This window comes from Danio aesculapii, chromosome 19 (genome assembly GCF_903798145.1).
Source record: "Danio aesculapii chromosome 19, fDanAes4.1, whole genome shotgun sequence".
Taxonomy (NCBI): Eukaryota; Metazoa; Chordata; class Actinopteri; order Cypriniformes; family Danionidae; genus Danio; species Danio aesculapii.
This window is the reverse complement of record NC_079453.1, coordinates 46,949,412-46,972,778: the sequence shown is the minus strand read 5'-3', so window position 1 is coordinate 46,972,778 and position 23,367 is coordinate 46,949,412. Positions and strand designations below refer to the sequence as shown.

The following is a 23,367-nucleotide window of genomic DNA, read 5'->3' as shown; positions in this document are numbered from 1 at the left end:
GGTCAACAATTTTAAGTTTATCAACGTTTATATTTAACTTATCATGACCTGAGGTGATGACAATTTTTATGCGTTAACTAGAATGAATCTGATTAACATTATATATACCAATAAAATGGGCCGGTGGCTTTTTAAAATGAATGATGGTGAATGAAAATAAAATCGGTGAGTCGTCAGACAAAAAATGTACCCTTTGAATCAAATCAGCAGAATGCCCTTCTGTATATTTTACTTCCTTTGACCACTACTTACTTGAACACTACTTACTTTGACGCTACTGACTACACTTACATGGACATCAGTAATCTAGTTAATTACCTTAATCTGAATAAGACAATAAGGTGTTTACATGAAGTGCAATTTGAATGTTGCATCACCACGCTATCCACATTTCCTGCAGAGTTTCATGTCATTTTGGGTGTTTCATCTTTCATTTTTCAACTTTGACTGCAGTTTGGTTGAAAAGGTTGAAAAGGTTGAAAACCCCTTGTCTATAGAACAAACCATTGTTGTCCAATAACTTACCTAACATTTCACAGGAGGGCTAAAAATTTTGACTTCATTTGTATATAGAACAAAAGCACAAAACAGGGTCATTGTGGATATGTACCACTGTATTAATTTCTGGAGAGTGTGAATTATGTAGCCGAAGGTACGTATGGCTGCATTTCCTCTTTAAAATGAACGCTAAGGGGCGGTATGATGCCTCAGACGGATTCTGTTTCTTTTCGCGCTACCAGCTGAACACTTACCTCTGTGTGGACGGCTTTTCCGCTGTTACCAGTTTGCCCAGTTGCTCGCCGCGTACGTCAGAGGACTAAGAGAGGAGTTGACCACAACAACGGGGTTCGAGTCCGGTGAAAAACGGTTCCAGAAAGCAGATAAAACAAAAAACAGAAGGTAAAAAATATAGCAGGTAAATAACAGTGAGATTGTGGTAAGATCTGAAAACGTAGTAAAAATCAGGCTGAGACGAGGGCTTTTATCTGGATGCTTTTGAAAACACTATTGGTCTGGTTTAGGAAAGGTGGTGGGCACTGGTCAATTGGTGCCTTTGAAAACACAATCAGTTGGGTTTAGGGAATAGTGTGGATGGGGATTTACACTAGAACACCTCTGGTGGATTTACACTAGAAGAGCAGGCGTGAATGGCACTCGCAAGAGAAATTAGAGATCTGAAAAAGCATACACAGCGGCCTCTGATGGATTCACGAAAACAAAAACTGCGTGAAAACGTACCTCCTGGGATGTATTTCACGATCTCTGGAAATTTATTTAGGAGTACGTATCAATAATCAGCTCAGAGGAACTGGCGAGGAAGTGGACTAGCAGAAACATCACTGTGGCTCCATTGACCTTGGTTTTGCTTGGCCTTGAGCCAGAATTGCGCAGGCTCTCGGTCTGAATTCAGTGCGCTTTAATGCTGTTGTGCTCGCAGTGTGCGCTTCAACAAGGTTTTAGTTCCAGTGTGGGGTAAAGTATTAACATGCAGGAGGGCTATCTCATTTAAAATCGACTAAATCCCTGTCTGTCTGTCTGCTTTTCCATTCGCCCTGAAGGATTAGCCATTTGAGTGTATAATAAAGGTCAGAAAAGCCGAGCCTGCTCCAGTCAGCGGATGTTGTAATTCGGAGACCCGATCGGGACAGGGAGGTGAATGTAGCTGATTAAAATAGCATTGTTTGTTTGCTCGAGTCCTGATCGCAAGCCAAGCGTGCTGTGAAACTACGACCTGTAATCAAGCAGCAATCAAAGCCAGGTGTCAGTTTTTTTTGTCAAGTTGTTTCCTCCGCCCACAGCCGATGCTAAGTGCTGTTGTGTTTATCTGTACTTAACAACTCGCAGCTTAATGGCGTACGGCTGATAAGCTGTACCAGTTCCCTATGTGGTCATTTATAAGAGACCTATTATTTTTAAGAGGAGTGAGCTTCGAGATAAGGGGATTTTACTAAACCGTAAAGACACCCTAACAGGCTTTGGTAACACTTTGAAAAGTTTGTGTCAAACAAAGTCATGTTTTTGTATTGTGAAGCTGAAATGTGTGCGTTTTTAAAGCATAATCAAGGCTCGTTTTTGTTATTTTATATACAAAATATGATACAAATCAGAGGTCACCGATCTCGGTGCTGGACGGCCGGTATCCCTGCAAGGTTTAGCTCCAACTTGCTTCAACACACCTGGCTGGGTGTTTCAATTATACCTAGTAAGACCTTGATTAGCTCGTTCAGGTGTGTTTAATTAGGGTTGAAGCAAAAATCTGCAGCACACCGGCCCTCCAGGAACAAGTTTTGGTGACCCCTGCTCTAAATGAAGAAATGTTGATAACACTTTAGTTAAGGTCACAATTCACAGTATTAACAAACCATTAAGTAACACTACAAACTTAATGAACTATTCAATTCAATTCACCTTTATTTGTATAGCGCTTATACAATGTAGATTGTGTCAAAGCAGCTTCACATAAAAGGTCATAGTAAATAGGAACAGTGTAGTTCAGTTTGTAGTGTTTAAGGTCAGTTCAGTTTAGCTCAGTTCAGTGTGGTTTAATAATCACTACTGAGAGTCCAAACACTGAAGAGCAGATCCAACGATGCGCAGCTCTATAAAAAAAACTTCACTAATTGGCGAAAGTGAAGAAAAAACCTTGAGAGAAACCAGGCTCAGTTGGGCACGATAATTTTAATTTCTCCGCTGGCCAAACGTCTTGTGCAGAGCTGCAGTCTCAGTGGCGGAGGCTGGAAGCTGGCCTCAGCGAAGACTCGTCTGTCTCTGGAGCGTCACAGGAATCAGTCTCATGTTCTCCACTCCTTCATGATCACCACAGTAGCTGCTCAGGATTCGGCCTGGTCCTGGATATGGAAACCTTGGGATCATCTCGTCGTTGGTCTTGGATCAAATCAGTGACTCTGCATAGTCTGAGGTCCTCAGGAAGAGTATCCTCAGGTGGAAATGGAGAATAAAGAGAATAATTAGCGTAGCTGCTGTTCATAGTGTATATAAACAAGATGCAGAACCTGTGTGGAAGCCCGCTAAGTGGTGCACTGAGTGTATGCTTTACTGAACAGATAGGTCTTTAATCTAGTTTTGAATTGGGAGAGTGTGTCTAAGCCTGGGACGTTATCAGGAAGGCTATTCCAGAGTTTAGGAGCTATAAATGAGAAGGCTCGACCTCCTTTACTCGACTTTGCTATTCTAGGTACTACCAGAAGCCCTAAGTTTTGAGATCTTAAGGAGTGAGTTGGATTGTAGCGAGACAGAAGATTGGTTAGATAAACAGGAGCTAGATTATTTAAAGCTTTGTAGGTAAGAAGCAATATTTTAAATTCAATACGAAACTTAACAGGCTAAGGTTAACACTTAAGGTTAGGTTGTGGTTAACTACTAATTAGCTGTTTATTAATAGTTAGTCAGGTAGAAGTTGGGTTTAGATTTTAAGTTGTAGAATAAGATCATAGTTTATAACTACTAATGAACAGTTAATATCTAAATAATTAGCAGGTAATAAGCCAGTTAATAGCATGAGTTGTGACCTAAACTAAAGTGTTACAGAAATGGCAATACAAGTGAAACACAAAACTACACTGTCAAACATATGAGCTCACTTGAATTTTTAAGTTGAACCAAATTAACTTTGCAAGTCATTTTAACTTTTTAACAATTAAGCTGACTTCAAACATCAAGTTTAAGTATGTTTAACTTAAAAAATATAAGTCGAAAACTGTGACATTTTATTATGTTTTTTTTTTACTGTGTATTCATCGTAAATCAAAGGGTTTTTATAGAGTTTTTTTTCAAGTAGTGACTTAAAATCTGATTTTAAAATATTAAAATATATAACGAATATCTGGATATATTTACACTAAAAAAATGATATGACAATTAGTCTTGACAGCATATGTTTTTAGTTCATTGTAACTTATTAAATGGAGTTAATCATGTTCCAACTTAATTTTATATGTTATGCGAGTTGTTTTAAGTCAGTTTAACGTAATTTAAGTTCTGTGGACTCGTAAGGTTAATTCGATTCAGCTTAAAATTGTAAGGCAACCAGGATTTTTGTTTTACAGTATAGGCATAGCTGAAAGATAACAGTTCGTTAAATGGAAATGGCCATAATTTGAGCCCCCACTACCAATGTTTCCTCATTTCTTAAATCTTTTGAGTGTAAAATCCTGGTGAAAAACAACCCAGTTGGCAAAAAAATACACATACTGGCACTTTGCGCACAAGATCATCAATATGCAAGGTCTAAGCTATGTTTGGACATTGGCCACAATGTTGCCTAGTGAGATTACAACAATGGTTATCAATGGATGAGAGAGAGAGAGAGAGAGAGAGAGAGAGAGAGAGAGAGAGAGAGAGAGAGCAAGTACTGACTAGCAGCTGAGCAGAACAGAGCTCATTAATATTCACAACACTTCCAAATCTGGTCAAACCTGAGCTTTTAATTCTATTAGTCATTTCTAGGTTTAAAACTGACCATATAATTTTTTTGTACTTACCTTATCAGAGGATACTCATTCATTCATTTTCTTTTCGGCTTAGTCCCTTTATTAATCTGGGGTCGCCACAGGGAAATGAACTGGCAACTTATCCAGCGGATGTCCTTCCTGCTGCAACCCATCACTGGGAAACATCCATACACACTCATTCACACACATACACTATGGACAATTTAGCTTATCCACATCCCCTATAGCGCATGTCTTTGGACTTGTGAGGGAAAACGGAGCACCCGGAGGAAACCCACGCCAACACGGGGAGAACATGCAAACTCCACACAGAAATGTCAACTGACCCAGCCGGGGCTCGAACCAGCAACCTTCTTGCTGTGAGGTGATCATGCTACCCACTGCGCCACCGTGCTGCCCCTATCAGAGAACAGTTTACAATATTGAATCAATGCACTAAATTACACCTTTAAAAAACACTATTAGTTCTAGTATTATTATTAATATACTAATTAATATTCAAACATTCAAATATGGCCAAACCTGAGCTTCTGATTCTACACACTCAGAAATAAAGGTACAAAATCTATCACTGGGTTGGTACCTTTTCAAAAGGTTTACTTTTGTACTATACAGGTGGACATTAGTACCTTTACGGTGCACTTTTGTACCTTTAAGGTTACGCATTTGTACTTTTTAGGTATTAAAATGTACCTTTAAGGACCTGTTAGGAACAAAAATGTACCTTTTGATATATATATATATATATATATATATATATATATATATATATATATATATATATATATATATATATATATATACAGTTGAAGTCAGAATTATTAGCCCCTGTTTAATTTAGTTTTTCTTTTTCAAATATTTCTCAAGTGATACTTAACAGAGCAAGGAAATTTTCACAGTATGTCAGATAATAATTTTTCTTTTTGTTTTATTTCGGTTAGAATAAAAGCAGTTTTTATGTTTTTTATAAACTATTTTAAAGTAAAAATTGTCAGCTCCTTTAAGCTAGATTTTGTTTTTCATATGTCTACAGAACAAACTTTCATTATACAATAACTTGCCTAATTATCCTGCCTAGTTAACCTAATTAACCTACTGAAGCCTTTAAATGTCACTTTAAGCTGTATAGAAGTGTCTTGAAAAATATCTAGTCAAATATTATTTACTGTCATCATGACAAAGATAAAATAAATCAGTTATTAGAGATGAGTTAGAAATGTGTTGAAAATTCTGCTCTCCGTTAAACAGAAATTGGGGAAGAAAATAAACAGGGGGGCTAATAATTCTGACTTCAACTCTCTCTATATATTTTTACCTAAGCCACATACTATGTTGATATCGGAGGACAGTTTAACATATTGAATCAATGCACTACATGACACCTTTAACCAAACAAATAACACTATTAGTACTAGTATTACTATAAATTAGTAAATAATTCTCTGAAATACTGTAAGAGCTGTCCTGTGTTTTTGTTGTTTTCTTTCTTTTTTATTCAGAAAACTGGCTGTTTAATGATAATGACTCATAGCACCACAATTAATAACAGGATGTGTCTCTCAGTGAGAGGGTCTTTGCTTTGGTTCTGATTATGGCTCCAAATTAACCGAGCACTTAATCTTAATTGTTCTGCCTGCTTAGCAAGGGAGCGTCTCAGCCTACCGGCCCAGTAGGATCTTAACTTCAAATTGTTGCCGTTAATGATCACATTAATGGCAAACTTTTACAGCTTTGCCACAGAGCAGCATGAAAATAGCAGGCGAAGGAAAATTCCAGTAATCATCGCCATAATGACCTCATAAAGCTGAACGCAGTACAGTTTGTTCTCAATCACATTCTCACTAAACTTATCATGGTGCTCCATTTTTGTCATGTTTGACAGATTTATGTTGGGATGTTTAATAAATGAGTGCAATAAAAGCGCTTGGCTTATACAAACATTGACATTAGCTATGCTTCCATCCACCTAGTTTGTATTATTTTAGGATTCTGCATTAAAAAAATGAGGGATGGAAACACCATGCGAGAAAATTAGAGAAAATGTACATAATAAACATTGATTGGGATACATTTGGGATACACGAAACTAAACTATGATGGTCATTGATGCACATCCTAAAACAGTGATGTGATTTTTCCCTCAATATATGATTTTATATCTACAGTACTGAAACAGCTTTTGAATGCACGCTAATATTTTACTTTCACTCATACTTTCACTTATACACAAAAACTTGACCAAATCTGATATGCATGACTAGCTCAGTTTGTTAGCGTGTTATAGCTCAATCATGAAAAACTAAAAAAACTAAAGTGTTTTCTCAGCTCAAAAACAATAATTTGTGTTATAATTCAGGGTTGTTGAATGCTTGATTCTGATTGGGTGACGAACATTCTAAGTTGTTTTCCACCTTTATTTGTATAGCGCTTATACAATGTATATTGTCAAAGCAGCTTCACATAAAAGGTCATAGTAAATATGAACAGTGTAGTTCAGTTTGTAGTCTTTAAGTTCAGTTCAGTTTAGCTCAGTTCAGTGTGGTTTAATAATCACTACTGAGAGTTCAAACACTGAAGAGCAAATCCAACGATGCGCAGCTCTACAGATCCCGAACCATGCAAGCTAGTGGCGACAGCGGAGAGGGAAAAAAAACTTCACTAAATGGCGAAAGTGAAGAAAAAAAACCTTGAGAGAAACCAGGCTCAGTTGGGCACGATCATTTTAATTTCTCTGCTGGCCAAATGTCTTGTGCAGAGCTGCAGTCTCAGTGGCGGAGGCTGGAAGCTGGCCTCAGCGAAGACTCGTCTGTCTCTGGAGCGTCACAGGAATCATGTTCTCCACTCCTCCATGACCATCACAGTAGCTGCTCAGGATTCGGCCTGGTCCAGGATTATGGAAACCTTGGGATCATCTCGTCGTTGGTCTTGGATCGAATCAGTGACTCTGCATAGTCTGAGGGCCTCGGGAAGAGTATCCCCAGGTGGAAATGGAGAATAAAGAGAATAATTAGCGTAGCTGCTGTTCATAGTGTATATAAACAAGATGCAGAACCTGTGTGGAAGCCCGCTAAGTGGTGCACTGAGTGTATGCTTTACTGAACAGATAGGTCTTTAATCTAGTTTTGAATTGGGAGAGTGTGTCTGAGCCTCGGACGTAATCAGGAAGGCTATTCCAGAGTTTAGGAGCTATAAATGAGAAGGCTCGACCTCCTTTACTCGACTTTGCTATTCTAGGTACTACCAGAAGCCCTAAGTTTTGAGATCTTAAAGAGCGAGTTGGATTGTAGCGAGACAGTTGTTTTCACACAAACTCACAGCTGAAGTAGTTCAGGCAGGTTACAGCTCCATATCGCTACACTGAATGATTTCAGTTATTATTTTTTCAGTCTACAACAGTTAAAAATCACATCAAAAAACTAAATAAGAAACTAGGCATACACACTGGAGCCGTTCGAGGACACAAACCTGACAAACGTGTTAAAACACAACAGCTGAAGTGTCTTTAGATGTGGTGACTGTAGTTTAAGCAGAATGAGTGACGTCTGGCTGTTGAAATATTAGAGAAAAATACACACTCGAGGATTAACAGGTATGAATGGTTTTTTTTACATATTTAAATGCATGGTGTGGAAAAAAATGCAAATGTTCTGTGTAATATTTTAACTTAAATCTCTTTTCCTACCAGAATTTTTGATGATTTTGACATACATTATTCCTGCTATGAATAAATGAGCATGGTATATATATAAAAACAAAGATCCAAGCCTCTGCTTTCAAAACCAAAAAAAAATAATAATTTTATTCTATTTTTATGTGTTCATGCGCTATTCTTACTTGAATGCAGGTCAATTTAATCAAAAATTCTACATTTACTTTACTTTACTTTACTTTACTTTTTATTGTCTGCACAGAGGTTCTGAGCAGAAATTCATGTTTGAGACTGAAATACAACATACAATACAGTATAGATAAAAAAAGGGTACCTATTATGCAAAAATCACTTTTATAACCAGATTAAACGCCTGTGAATATAAGCAGCTTCTATATATATATATATATATATATATATATATATATATATATATATATATATATATATATATATATATATATATATATATATATATATATATATATATATATATATATATATACACAGTTGAAGTCAGAATTATTAGCCCCCCTTTGAATTTTTTTTCTTTTTTAAATATTTCCCAAATGCTTAAGCTATATTTTTTCCCCGATAGTTTACAGAACAAACCATCATTATACAATAACTTGCCTAATTACCCTAACCTGCCTAGTAAACCTAATTAACCTAGTTAAGCCTTTAAATGTCACTTTAAGCTGTATAGAAGTGTCTTGAAGAATATCTAGTCTAATATTATTTACTGTCATCATGACAAAGATAAAATAAATCAGTTAATGGAGATGAGTTATTAAAACTATTATGATTAGAAATGTGATGAAGAAATCTTCTCTCTGTTAATCAGAAATCGGCGAATAATTCAGGTGGGCTAATAATTCTGACTTCAAATGTATATTTTTATAATCACACTGTGATTAACATTCTTCCTTTGTACGTGTCTTCAGAGGGGAAAAGCCCCGCCCACTAGTGACAAGCGTTCCCTCATTAGCAAAGGACAATAGTCTTGTCTTTTTAATTTGCCACTATGCTGACACACAGGCATTTGTAACTCCACCCTCTTTTGAAAAGAGCACAATCTCATTTGAATTTAAAGTGATAGTCACCAAAACTGCACAGTTTGAATCAAAGCCTAAAAGGGTCAGTTTCAACGAGTTATATAACCTTAATTGTAAGATGTTTTGAGCTCCAAATTCACATTCACGCTCTAGGGGCATCTTGGACTTAATTAAAAGTTTGTAAAAAAGGGGCAAGATAGATCCCCTTTAAAACACACAAAACGCATATTCCCCACCCCGCCCTTAAAAAAAAAGAAAGAAAAGAAAAAGATAATATGAGGCATAATCTGTATATTTTCACACCTACATGCCTCTACTGAGAATTTGATTTAGAACAGGCACTGCCAATGGAACAAATTACCTTTATACATGTTCCTTTTAGCCAGTGGTGTATGCAGCCTCCGCCCTGCAGGAAGGGTCTCAAAACAGAAATAGGATCGGTCTGGTCAGAGTACACTGACATTATAGACAAAATATATATATATATATGGAATATAATACACACACATATGTAAAACACACATTTCTAAACTCGTCCAGATCGACAGGGCTGCATAATTTTGCTGTGGTGAGCTGTGATAATTCATAAATGAAGGTTGTATAACTTATTTTTTTCCACGATTTTACGTTTTCTTTCTTTTACTTTTACATTTTGATATTTCATTCCCAGAACACACAGAAATATCTCACTCTGGACATGCATTAGGCTTGCCCTACTGTAATATACCTAAAACACAGATTGCCATAAAAAATCATCAATGGCAAAGAAGCATTTTATCTTAAGTGATGAATTGTTAATAAATTTGTAACTTTAGATGCAAACTAAAGTTGTCTGATGTGTGTTTCAGGTTTTGAGCTGTCCCACTGCGAAGACCCCGGTGTGCCCCAGTTTGGCTTCAAAGTCAATGACCAGGGCCATTTCTCTGGCAGCACCATCACCTACAAGTGCGACCCCGGCTACACACTCCATGGCAGCGGCGTGCTCAAATGCATGACCGGAGAGAGACGCGCATGGGATAATGCTCTTCCTTCCTGCATCGGTAAGACCTCAGCAGCCGCTCAATATGTGTAGGATGGGAGGATGTGCTGTAAAATTGAAGCAGGGTCGAAGTCAGAGATGTGTATAATCAGAGTGATTACAGTCTTTAAATTCTCTCAGCATGCACCATTGTGTGAAAATACAAAGTCATTATTTCATGCATCTCGGGTGATACAAAGCCTTTCCACTTCAATAAATTTGGAGGCCCTATTGTTCCATGGAATAAATGTAAGTGCTTTCTTTGTAGCAATGCCGCTATTTGCATCCTGATAGTCTGGTAAAGGCAAAAAGCCATTAAAATGTGCATATTTAATGCATTTAGCTTGCATGTTTTCTGATGTTTTGCATGATGTACTCATGCTTTTGTTTAATATCTTTTTTTTTTAACTTGTCCTTTAATTTTTCATTCTAGTCTTATTATTTGCATTGATTTCAATCAAGATTTATTTATAACGATCAGTGGATTATACATTAATAAGCATACATGCATCATTTCGGTTTCTGCATCACATTACATTTACAAAAGAGATTTTATAAAGATGGAGGACATATTAAATCCAGTATGTTCATCGCCATTTAGCATATGAGATATGTTTATGTAAAAAAAATAACATTCTGACATTCTTATCCTTACCTGAACACATTAAGGGCTCTATTTTGACAATCCATGCTCTAAGTGCAAAGCGCAGGGCTGAAAAGCATTAAGGGCGAGTCAGAATGCACTTTGCTATTTTAAGGAAAAATTTGCTTTGCCCGCGGCGCATGGTCTAACAGGGTTGAGCTTATTCTCTTAATGAGTTATAGGTGTGTTTTGAGAATAAACCAATCAGAGTCTCATCTCCCATTCCCTTTAGGAGTCAGTTGCGTCGCGCCATGGTTCAATTGCTATTTACATGGCGGACTTTGTTAGTGGAAAAACTGAACGCTTCACTAGCGAGAAAACAGTTAAACAGAGCATCTGCAGCGTGAGAATGAGAGATGAGCCTCCTCATTATTTACTCTCACTTTCACTAGGGAAACGTGTTGTACGCACAGACATCTATTAGCCTATACATAATTATTTTCGTTTATAAGCGCAAAGATTTGTTTCAAAACTATTTCTAAATTCAGTTCTAATTTCCAGCAAACGAATAAATGAACAATAATAATAATAATGAAGTGTGGTCAAAAAACTGAGTTATATCCTAATACACATGCTATGCCCCATATGGTCTAAAACCTGACAGGTGGACAAATCTAAGCTTGTTTTTAATAACACAAATATAAATATGCATAAAATATATAATACTGCTAATAATAATAACATTATACAAAAGCAAATTGTTATGAATAAACTGAAAAAGCTCCCAGAGATTAAGAAGGCATGAAAGTATGGTTTTTATATTTATGTAGGATAGAAAATAATATTTTTTGTAATATTTTAATCCTTTATATTTATATCCTATATATATCCTTATTATTTCCTATATATGTCCTTAATATTTTAATTCTTTTTCATTTGTAAAGATATTTGCGTATTGCTGTACATCCTGTGTGTATTAAGCAATGTGTAAGTGAGGCGCACAACTAACGCACTCTGCGCTGGACTATAGACCTGATTTGCTCTGGTCTATTGAACCGTCTATTTAAGTTTCTCAAAATAGCAACGCACCAGCAATGCACCTCAACATACCTCATTTTTTAGACAAGAATGCCTATGGGCGCACAGCAGCGCAAATGCATTTGCTATTTAAACAGCATGGCTCAAGATGTCAAAACGATACTTGCGTCAAGCTGAAACTAGCGAACAACAAATGCGTCGGGTGTATGATAGGGCCCTATATGTGTAATAAAATGTACTTTTAATGACTAAAAACTGGCAAGTGTGTAAAATCTAGTGGTTTAAACAATAGTGGCAAAAATATAAAGATTTCAAAAGACAATAAATAAACATTTTAAATATATACACTACCTGACAGAAACAGAATGAATATTGTGTCTGACTCCCATGAGCTTGGAGGACTGCAACCATACATCTCTGCAATGACTCAAATCACTTATTAACAAAGTCATCTGGAATGGCAGAGAAAGCGTTCTTGCAGGACTCCCAGAGTTCATCAAGATTATCTGGATTCTTCTTCAATTCCTCCTCCATCTTACCCCCAGACATGCTCAATAATGTTCATATCTTGTGACTGGGTTGGCCAATCCTGGAGCACCTTGACCTTCTTCGCTTTCAGGAGCTTTGATGTGGAGGCTGAAGTATGAGGAGCGCTATCCTGCTGAAGAATTTGCCCTCTCCTGTAATTTGTAATGTAATGGGCAGCACAAATGTCTTGATACCTCAGGCTGTTGATGTTGCCATCCACTCTGCAGATCTCCCGCACACCCCCATACTGAATGTAACCCCAAACCATGATTTTTTTCCTTCACCAAACTTGACTGATATCTGGGAGACTCTTGCGTCCATGTGGCTGTCAATAGGTCTTCTGCAGTATTTGTGATGATTGGGATGCAGTTCAACAGATAATTCATCAGAAAAATCGACCTTCTGCTATTTTTCCAATTGATCAACTAGAAGTCAAGTTATTATTTCTTGCTCTTACAAGTGGGATTGACGACAAGACTTTTGTCAGGCAGTGTATATATCCAATGCTAAATATTTTCTAAATATATATTTTATATATAAAAAAATGCTGCTTTAAAATGACTTGAAAGACTTGAAAAGGGGGGAAATAAGATAAAAGAATGAACTGTTAATTGAGGCTGTCCGTCTGTGAAGCTCTTTTCAAATAAATATCCATATTTTTTATCAAAGCTTATATTAACTTTAATAATAATCTATTATTCATTATGAATTTGCAATTATAGACTAATGTAAATGCACCACGCTGTCTCCACCATGTAGGCGGCTATGAATTTAATAATGCCTTATGCACTTACCAGTACTGTGCATACAAAATGAAAGAACATATATATTACAAAGGATCATTAGAAATAACCTTTAAAGCTGACTCAGTACAATATAGTCTATTCGTTCACAGCCTGAGCTTGATTTAGCTTTAGAAATCGTATATTGTGGATGGTGCAAATGTTTCCAGGTTGTGCTGTATACTGATTTATGAAATATTATGTTGCACTCGAAGGATAAAACACTTTACTTGCACTTAAAATATTTGCTGTATAAATAAAATCATGTTTGCAGGTTTAATTTGATGCAGATTCTATCAAAATGAACGTTACTATTCAAAAATTGTGATCATTGGGCAAATAATAAAAGATAGCATTTTAAAATATGTGCGTATGTATGTGTTTGTATGTACTTAATACTTAAATAGTTTTTTTCTTCCAGATTTCCCAATATAAATATTGTCATTTAGAGTTTTTTTTTCAGTAAATAAAAAAAAAAAATTATTAGAAAAGAAGGTTTGGTAGAATAACTTATTTTCAAAAAAAAAAAAAAAAAAACTCAGTTGTCATTCTTTTAAAATAAAAAATAAAAACACTAAGGGCTCTATTTTAACGATCTAAGCACAAAGTCTAAAGCGCAAAAGCATTAAGGACGTGACCAAATTCACTTTTGCTATTTTAAGGATGGAAAAATATGCTCTGCGCCCCGGCGCATGGTCTAACAGGGTTGAGCTTATTCTCTTAATATATTATGGGTATGTTTTGAGCATAACGTGCATTAAACCAATCTGAGTCTAATCTCCCATTCCCTTTAAAGCAGGTCGCACACCGGAAGCGCCACTCGGCGCCGCAACACAGTGCGCACATGACAGTTAAAAGTGTCACACACCAGACGCGGACATTCGCATGATATTTAACATGAAACTAATCAGATGGCGCGGCAGAGAAATGTCCTGAGTCATGGCTGGGCGCCGCGGACAGCCGCCGACTTGCGGCGCCGGTGTGTGTACCCTGATAGAAACCTATGTTTAGAATTCTGAAATGTATGGCGCTGCGTGGCGCTGTGTGGCGCGCCGCCCAGCGGTGCTTTTGGTGTACGACCTGCTTAAGAGTCAGATTTATTTCACCCTGTCGCATTTGCTATTTACATGGTAGACTTTATAAGTGTAAAAACTGAACACTTCACTAGCGAGAGAACAGTTAAAAAGAGCATCTGCAGCGCGAAAATAAAGAACGAGCCTTTTTACTTCCTCTTTACTTTTACTCTTTACTTTACTCCTTTACTTTGGTGGATAAGGAAAGTGTACGCACTGAAGACATTCATTAGTCTACACGTTTAATTTAGTTTGTTAAGCACAAAGATTTGTTTCAAATCTATTTCTAAATTTAGTTCTAATTTCCAGCAAACAAATAAATAAACAATAATAATGTATTATAGAGTTATTTCCATACACACATCACGTTCTTATGCCCCATATGGGGATGCAGACGTCTCCAAAACCCGACAAGTGGACAAATTTAAACTTGTTTTTATTCAAACAAATATAAATATGCAGATAATAAATAATACTGCTAACAATAATAACATTATACAAGTGCAAATTGCCATGAATAAACTGAATTGATAAACTGAAAAAAGAGGTGAAGAATGCATGAAGGCAGTGGTTTTTATATTTATGTAGAAAATAGTAATTTTTTGTAATATTTTTATCCTTTAATTTTGTTCATATGTAAAGATATTTGTGTATTAGCTGTCTTTCAGCTGGTCAATGGCGCGATTCCTCAAAATAGCAACGCACAAACAATGCGCCATAACACAACTCCTTTTTAGACCAGCACACCCATGAGTCCACACAGTGGCGCAAATGGATTTGCTATTCAAACAACGTGGCACAAAACATGAAAATTAGGGTTGCGCTGGTCTGAAAATAGCAACAAATTGCACCAAACTCGTCTTGGGCCTTATTGCGACGGGTGTATGTTAAGGCCCTTAATGTCAAAATACTAATTATTAATAATAATAATGTTATATATATATATATATATATATATATATACATACACACACAAGTATTAAACTTGTAAGAAATGTATCTGACCTTTAAAGCCATTAAACTCACACCCAAACCTAATAAATATAAAGAAACTGTGATTTTGTTAAATTTGTTTATTTTCCCCATACTGTATGTAGATGCAGAACAGACGTAGAAGAAAAATACGTCAATTTTCATTCTCCTAAAATAAAATAAAAATACACCAACTATCTTTTATTGTTGTTGGTCACACTTTATTTTGATGGTCTGTTTGTTACATTGCATCTGCATGTCAACTAATTCTCATTAGATTATAAGTAGACTGTTAGGTTGGGTTAGGGTTGGTGTAAGTTGACATGTACCTGCAAAGTTTCTTATAGTCAGTCAAATGTCTGTTAAAGGAGCAGTATCAGCAGATATTAAGCAGACAGTCTGCTAATACTCAAATGGAGCATCAAAATAAAGTGTTACCTTTTTGTTTTGTTTTGTTTAATTTGTAAGACAGACCTTTGTAGAGTAAATGAACATTTAATTCACACCCAAACCTAATAAACCCAGTAAATCTAAAGAAGCTTGATGTTTACTATTTATTTCCATAGCTGTATGTAGATGCAACTCATGAACTTCTGAATCACCTTTTTTATTATAAATAACGACTCTTTAACATCCTATTAGTGCATGTTCTGTTGTCATAGAAACTACATATTAACATTGTTAACAGTATTGTCAAGTATGCATCATTCCAGCACTGTGCTTATCATAACTGTTGCTCTCAGCTATTAATAACAATTATCTTCTGTATTTCTCATACTCAGCTCTTAAAACAGCCATACACTTTTTTTTTTTTGGTTGAAAGGCAAATGTTTGAGAAACGTATGAGTGGTGAAGCCCCTCACCTCATCAGTGTCTAATGGTGCGGGTTGTTAATATAGTAGCTGATGCAGGGGGTCCCGCTTGAGCCCCAGATGATGATTCTTCATCAGGCGGGTGGAGATAGGACGACGTGCCGCTATTACTTCCTTCATTTTCCTGATGAATGGTGATTATGGGGATTTAGCCTCCGATGAGTTGGATATTGGTATGTCTACTGACCCCAGATCAGATTTGCTCACTATTAGATTTAGCTTTAATGAGGTCTGATTAGACTCAAAGCGCTCGTCCAAATTGCTTCCAAACGGCGAGGCCAGATAGATAAAACACAAAGACTTAAACGCAGAGCGTATATTTGACTCATTTCTATACGGCCGAACGAATGGACGGAAATACTAATCAGCCTCACGAAGTTTCAGGCTGATATTTTCCAGCCCGCATTAATAATAGATGCTTAATAATGTGGAGGATATTTCACTTTCTTTGACAGGCCAAATATGCAGGTCATTTGATGTGACCTTTAGCGAAAGTGAGATATATCAAAATAGTGGAGAAGGCGTGTGCTTTTTGCCATTGCTTTTTTTTTATTACAGATCAAATATTTAACTATTTTTCATATTTTTTCGTCATTCAAGTCCACGGGTGAATGAAACGTTCACCAATTTCTGCAGAAGAACCTCCAGCGCTGCTGTGCCAAATCAGCATTTTCGACTCGCAATCTTCCTGCACTGATTTCACAGCCAATCAGGGGTGATCGAGCGCTTCTGACTGTGACAATCCTGTCCGAAAAATAATACAATAATACACTTTTATTGATTTCATACTTGGAAATTTGAATTAACATTCATATAATATAAATAGTGGGGTGGAATACTGGTTCAGTGTTTAGCACTGTGGCGTCAAAGCAAGAAAGTGCCGGCTAGGTCATTTTCATTTCTGTGTGGAGTTTGCACGTACTCCCCGTGTTGGCGTGGGTTTCCTATGGGTGCTCCGGTTTCCCCCACAGTCCAAACACATGTGCTATAGGGGAAAAGAATAAACTAAATTGCTACTCATAGTGTATGAGTGTGTATGTGAATACGTGTGTATGGGTGTTTCCCAGTACTGGGTTGCAGCTGGAAGGGGCATTAGCTGCGTTAAAAAATATGCTGGAATAGTTGGTTCATTCCACTGTGGTGACCTCTGATTATCAGGGACTAAGCTGAAGGAAAAGTAATGAATGAATAATAGTTTTCAAATAAAATAAATAGTGCTAATCACGATTAATCGCATGCCAAATAAAAGTTTTCTTTTTCTTACATACTATGTGTGTGTGTGTGTGTGTGTGTGTTTGTGAGCGTGCGCATGTGTGTTTGTGTGTGTGTGTATACTGTGTTTATTTATTATGTTTATATAAATTCACACATTCTTGCATATATTTGAGAAAATGTTTGTTTTTATTTAGATGTAAAATATAAATGTACACTACCGATTATAATAATAACAGCAATGATAATAATAGTGATAATAATAATAATAATCACAATAATAATAATAATAGTGATAATAATAATAATAACAATCACAATAATAATAATAATAATAATAATAATAATAATAATAGTGGTAATAATGATAATAATAATAATAATAATAATAATAATAATAATAGTAATAATATTATTAATAATAATAATAATAATAATAACAGCAATATTAATAATAATAATAATAATAATAATAATAACAGCAATAATAATAATAATAATAGTAATAATAATAATAATAACAATAATAATAATAATAACAGTAATAATAATAATAATAATAACAGCAATAATAATAATAGTGATAATAATAATAATAATAATAATAATAATAATAATAGTAAAATAATATTAATAATAATAATAAAATAATAATAATAATAATAATAGTGATAATAATAATAATAATATTAATAATACTAATAATAACAGTAATAATAATAATAATAATAATAATAATAATAATAATAATAATAATAACAGCAATAATAATAATAGTGATAATATTAATAATAATAATAATAATAATAATAACAGCAATAATAATAATGATAATAATATTAATGATGATGATGATGACGATAATAATGATAATAATAATAATAATAATAATAATAATGATAATGAGGATAATGATGATAATGGTAATGATAATGATAATGATAATAATATAATAATAATATTTATTATTATTATTATTGTTGTTGTTGTTGTTGTTGTTGTTGTTATCATTATTAAAATGTTTAGAGTGATTTCTGAAGGATCTTGTGACTCTGAAGACTGGAGAAAATGAAGCTAAAAATTTATCATTAAAATCACTGGAATAAATGATTAAATTAAATGATAAACTACTTTTGAACAATTATTTTATAGTGCAATAACATTTCCCAATTTTACAATGTGTACTGTATTTTTATAAAATAAATGCATCCTTGGTGAGCTGGAGAAGCTTATTTTTAAAAATCATACTGACCCCACACTTTTGACCGGTAGTGTGTATGATGTAAATTATACATACATTTAAATATCTTTGTAACAAAAATGTTTTGTGTAATTTTGTTCTATGTATTTGTATCACATATACATCATACATGTATATATGTAAAACACACACAAAAATGATGCCAAAAGAGACTTTTATTTTGGATGTGATTAATCTGCCATGCAGCACTAATTATAAAGCAATGACAATATAGCTAATTAATAGATGATTACAGATAATGTATTCTGTAATCTGTAATTCTCTGTCAGCCGACAGCTACCTCTCTCCAACTCTCACATGTTTCCCCACTGAAGCCAAGCAGGGCAGCGCTTGGTCAGTACCTGGACGGGAGACCACATGAGAATGCTAGGTTGCTGTTGGAAGTGGTGTTAGTGAGGCCAGATGGAAGTGCTCAACCTGTGATCTGTGTGAGTCCTACCTCTCCAGTATAGAGAGAACTCTGTGAGCTCCGTCTTTTGGATGAGACGTTAAACCAAGATTCTGTGGACATTAAAAATCTTAGGAAGAAAAAAGAGTAGGGGTTTAACCCCGGCATCCTGGCCAAATTTTCCAACTGGCCTCCGTCTATCATGGACTCCATCCCCATCCCCATATCATAATTGGCTTCATCACTCTGTCTCCTCTCCACCAATCAGCTGGGCGGTCTGGCGCAACATGGCTGCTGTCATGTTAACCAGGTAGATGCTGCACACTGATGGTGGATGATGAGATTCCCCCCAATGTGTAAAGCGCTTTGAGTGTCCAGAAAAGCGCTAAATAAATGTAAGGAATTATTCATTATTATAGTATATGTATTTATTTATTAATCCTGGAACGCCAGTGTTGAGAAAAATAACACCTTTTTTTATTTGCAGTTTTATTTGCAGTTTTAATTTCTCAAATCAACCATAAAATCTGCACCGTTTTACTTACAAAAGAAGTGAAATTTATATCCCAATTTTATTAGTGAAATGTTCTCAATATTTTAGAAAAAACAGTGTACATCCAAAAAAATAAGTTCAATGTACTTAGAATGCACGAAAAGACTCATTGGTCTTTCGGATGAGATGTTAAACCAAGGTCCTGACTCTCTGTGGTCATTATAAATCCCATGGCACTTCTCGTAAAAAGTAGTGTTGTAACCCTGATGTCCTGGCCAAATTCCCTCAATCTGCCCTACTCACCATGGCCTCCCACTCATCTCCATCCACTGAATTGGCTGTATCACTGTCTCTCCACTCCCCCTATAGCTGTTGTGTGGTGAGCGCACTGGTGCAGTTGTCCTGCGGCTGCCGTCGCATCATCCAAGTAGATGCTGCACACTGGTGGGGGTATGAATCAAGCGGCAACCTCCCGCTCTCCCTCGGGAAGCCAATACGGAAGTAACTGAAACTGCAATTCATCAAAATTCCGCTAGTCCTGGCTCCATAATAGAGCAAATTGCAATTGAGCCCACTGTTAGAATGGCCAACTTTACAGCAGAAAAAAAAGGTGTTTACAGCCTGGTACAAAGAACGATTTTGGTTCATATAGCTATTATTACCCTCCATGACAACTGTGAGGGGGGTGAATTTTTTTATAACTCATCCATTTCCTTTATATTAGGTTATATTAAGTTTGCATAATTAAGGGCGTGGCCACTTGAGTGACAGCTAGGTCTCGCTGGTCGCCGTCACTTCACCTCAGCTGAATCCGGCAGCTTAGCCACTGATCTCGGCATGTTCATCGTATTTTTGTTTTGTTTTATGTGGCTTTACACAGTCAGCTGCCTTTTGGACTTATTTCTTACAATTATCAGATGATATGGGATGCTGTGTGCACTTAATTGTGCTCACAAACCGTTCACGTGGCCTCCGTTTCCCTGGTGAGTAAAGTTATATACTTGTATACCATCTCTATAAATGCATTGGTCTTATTTAGTATCATTTATCATTAATATTTTTCTTTAGACCCGTAAAGCACTCCAGAATGTGACAGATTGAGTAGCTGTAGGCTCTAGAACAGTCATCTGAAGCGTTATCATACAGTGTTATGCTGGAGTTCATCAATAGTCTTGCATTTACTAACACACACTATATCTGAAGTGTTTGGAAGTAATTCGTGTTTACCTCCTGTAGAAAAACGTCATAAGAGCAATGTTTAGTGGCTCAGTGTATTACAACAGTGTTTTTGAAAGTCTAAACACTTTATTGATATAGTGTACAGCCAAGCACATGTGGTCAGAACACAAACGAGCCGCAGGTAATGAAGTATCAAGCGTTTCTCCCAAAGTAAAGTCTGTCTGCCAGGTCTAAGCAAAGTGCCAGAAGGTGTCTGTAGCTCCGCCCACTCTCCGCCTCTTTGCCCTTTTTTGGTATCCCGCCGTGGGTGCGATGACGCGCGAACAAAATGGCGACGGTTGGCCGCGCCTACTTGTGGCTTCTTTTGCGCTCTTCAGAAACCTATGGGTGACGTCACGGATACTCCGTCCATATATTTTACAGTCTATGGTATGAATAGACCCCCCTCATGATTGTGAAGCCCTTTGAGTGCATGGCCTTGTAAATACACATTACATTACAGGAAAGCATACAGCTAAGCTTGCATTTGCACCCGGTTGGTCTACAGATTTTTTTTGCCCACTAATATTCCATTTTTATGTTGATTTCGATTATATTATTGACTTTAATGCAAATGTGTTTATATGATTTATTTATAATGCGTAAAGTAATATTTTCTGTCTCTAAGCTAAATTATTATATGAGACTTTCTTTCTTTACCCAACAAGTGGATCTAAATGGATTTACATTGCAAGCCTTAAATACGTAAAGCGAAATGGTGATTATGTAGCGTTCATAGTTACTATACTCCCAAAATCAATTTTTTTTACATGACTTTGCTGTTGTATAACTGCTATACATAATAACTGTTCTCTATTTTTCATTCAAGTTCACACGTTGCATTCAGCAGAGGAATCTTTCCAAATGTAATGCCAAATCAGCATTTTTCCTCGACTCACTTCGTCTTAAACACAACCACCGCTGATGTTGTGCACGTAACCAAGACTTCCGTCAGCTCCTAATCTTCCTGTGCTGATATTCACAGCCAATCGGAATTGATTGAGTGCTCCTGACCGTCCAATGACACGTGATTGAGCCGCATTCTGATGAGCGACGAACACGGGTGGATGTTGGTTTAGCGCGAGGCCTGGTTTGTAAGACGCCTCTATTCTGGATGTCTAAAAACACTCTAATGTTCAGATTAATCAAGTCGCAATCTGAACCCTGTTATTCAGGCTTCATTGAGCTGTGCGTCCATTGTTTGTCATGTAGATGGTTTATGCAAATGAGGCTCACTGACAGGAATTGCTGAAAAGGGAATCATTAAGAAACGGTGCATGTCTCTCGAAACTTTCTTTTTTTTTACAAGAGGGAGAGACAGGATTGGGGAAGATAGAGAAGGGGTCCGAGGGGAACTGAGAGTGCCTGCAATTAAAATTTCTTAATAAAGTGCTTGTGAAAGCCGAGTAATAATGAAGCGAGTGCAGAGGGCTAAAGTGGCAGGTCTGAACGCCATCAGGAGGCATCAGAATGGACGTCAGGCTCATTTGTTTGGTTTGATTGATGCTCTGACTTGAAGCTGACAAATCACCTTCACTGCTGATAGAGGATCTGAAGGAGAGATAGGAGGAATTCAGGGGATTCAGTCAGAGACGCTTGTACTTGGTGCATCTTTAACTGTGGCCACTTTTGACCCTGTGAACTGGTAGAAGTTAAACTCTTTTTTTCAAATTGTCTCCCAGTTATTGGTGCCTGCATTAAATACAACATTTAAATTGATTCAACGGTTCACACTTAGCTGATGATTGGTTATAAAGCTTGTTTGGCATGCTGTCCCGGGAGAGAGCCCTGAGCTCATAAGATCCTCGAGCTCGGGGCTCTCTCTCGTTTGGGGGGTGTTTGAGCTCAGGTAGATCTCGAGAACTCCCCTGCTGTAGTAGCTAATGAACAGACAGTGATTGCTCTTAAGAGATAACTACTTACTAGGAGCACGTCTATGGTGCTGATTTAGATTAGTCTTTAACTTAAGTGACATATTTTCGGATGGTGGTAGGAAACCGGGGGACCCAGGGGAACCCTCATGAGCACGGGGAGAATTTGTAAACTCCGCACAGAAATGTCAGCAGGCTTGGTGAGGTCTAGAACCAGTGACATTCTTGCTGTGAGGCAACAGTGCTAACCACTGGGCCACTGTGCATCTAGGAAAGGAGGAAAAGTAGGGGTGGAAGGGGGCATTCTTCAAAACAAAGATGTCTGTTATATGGAACTTAGGGTATTTATAGTAATTTATAGTATTTTTATAGTAATTTAATCATTTGATTGGTGAATCATAAATTGAATAATGCGGGACCGGCCGCAAGCAATCATAAGCACGTGATCCTCTCGAAATTAGTTTACATATAAATTCACTTAATTTAGAAAAGTCAAGGAAATTGACATTTTTAAATATTTAGGCCGGGACGATATTGCAAAATAAATTATCATGATATCATGTTTCATATCATTCGAGACCGATAATTATTGAATATTTTTTTTAACAATACATTTAGAAATATTAGGATTTTTTAACCACTTTATTTTAATTTACCAACATCACTAAGGCAAATAGTTTAATAGTCAAAAACAAAAATATTTAAACAACATATCTCATCTCTTTATAAGAAATGTTAAAGAAACTCTTATACTTGATAAATATTACATGTGTATATATACATATGTATATATATATATATATATATATATATATATATATATATATATATATATATATATATATATATATATATATATATATACATACATATATTAGCCAA

General features: G+C 36.2%; 1 protein-coding gene across 1 annotated transcript in view; it reads left to right on the top strand.

The window, feature by feature from the left end:
- Positions 1-23,367, top strand: part of csmd3b (CUB and Sushi multiple domains 3b) — a 1,051,207-nt gene that overhangs the window by 630,252 nt on the left and 397,588 nt on the right. Inside the window, exon 24 of the mRNA XM_056479206.1 lies at positions 10,025-10,216. Within this exon, the coding sequence (XP_056335181.1) occupies positions 10,025-10,216 (192 nt within the window). The remainder of the gene's footprint in view (positions 1-10,024; positions 10,217-23,367) is intronic.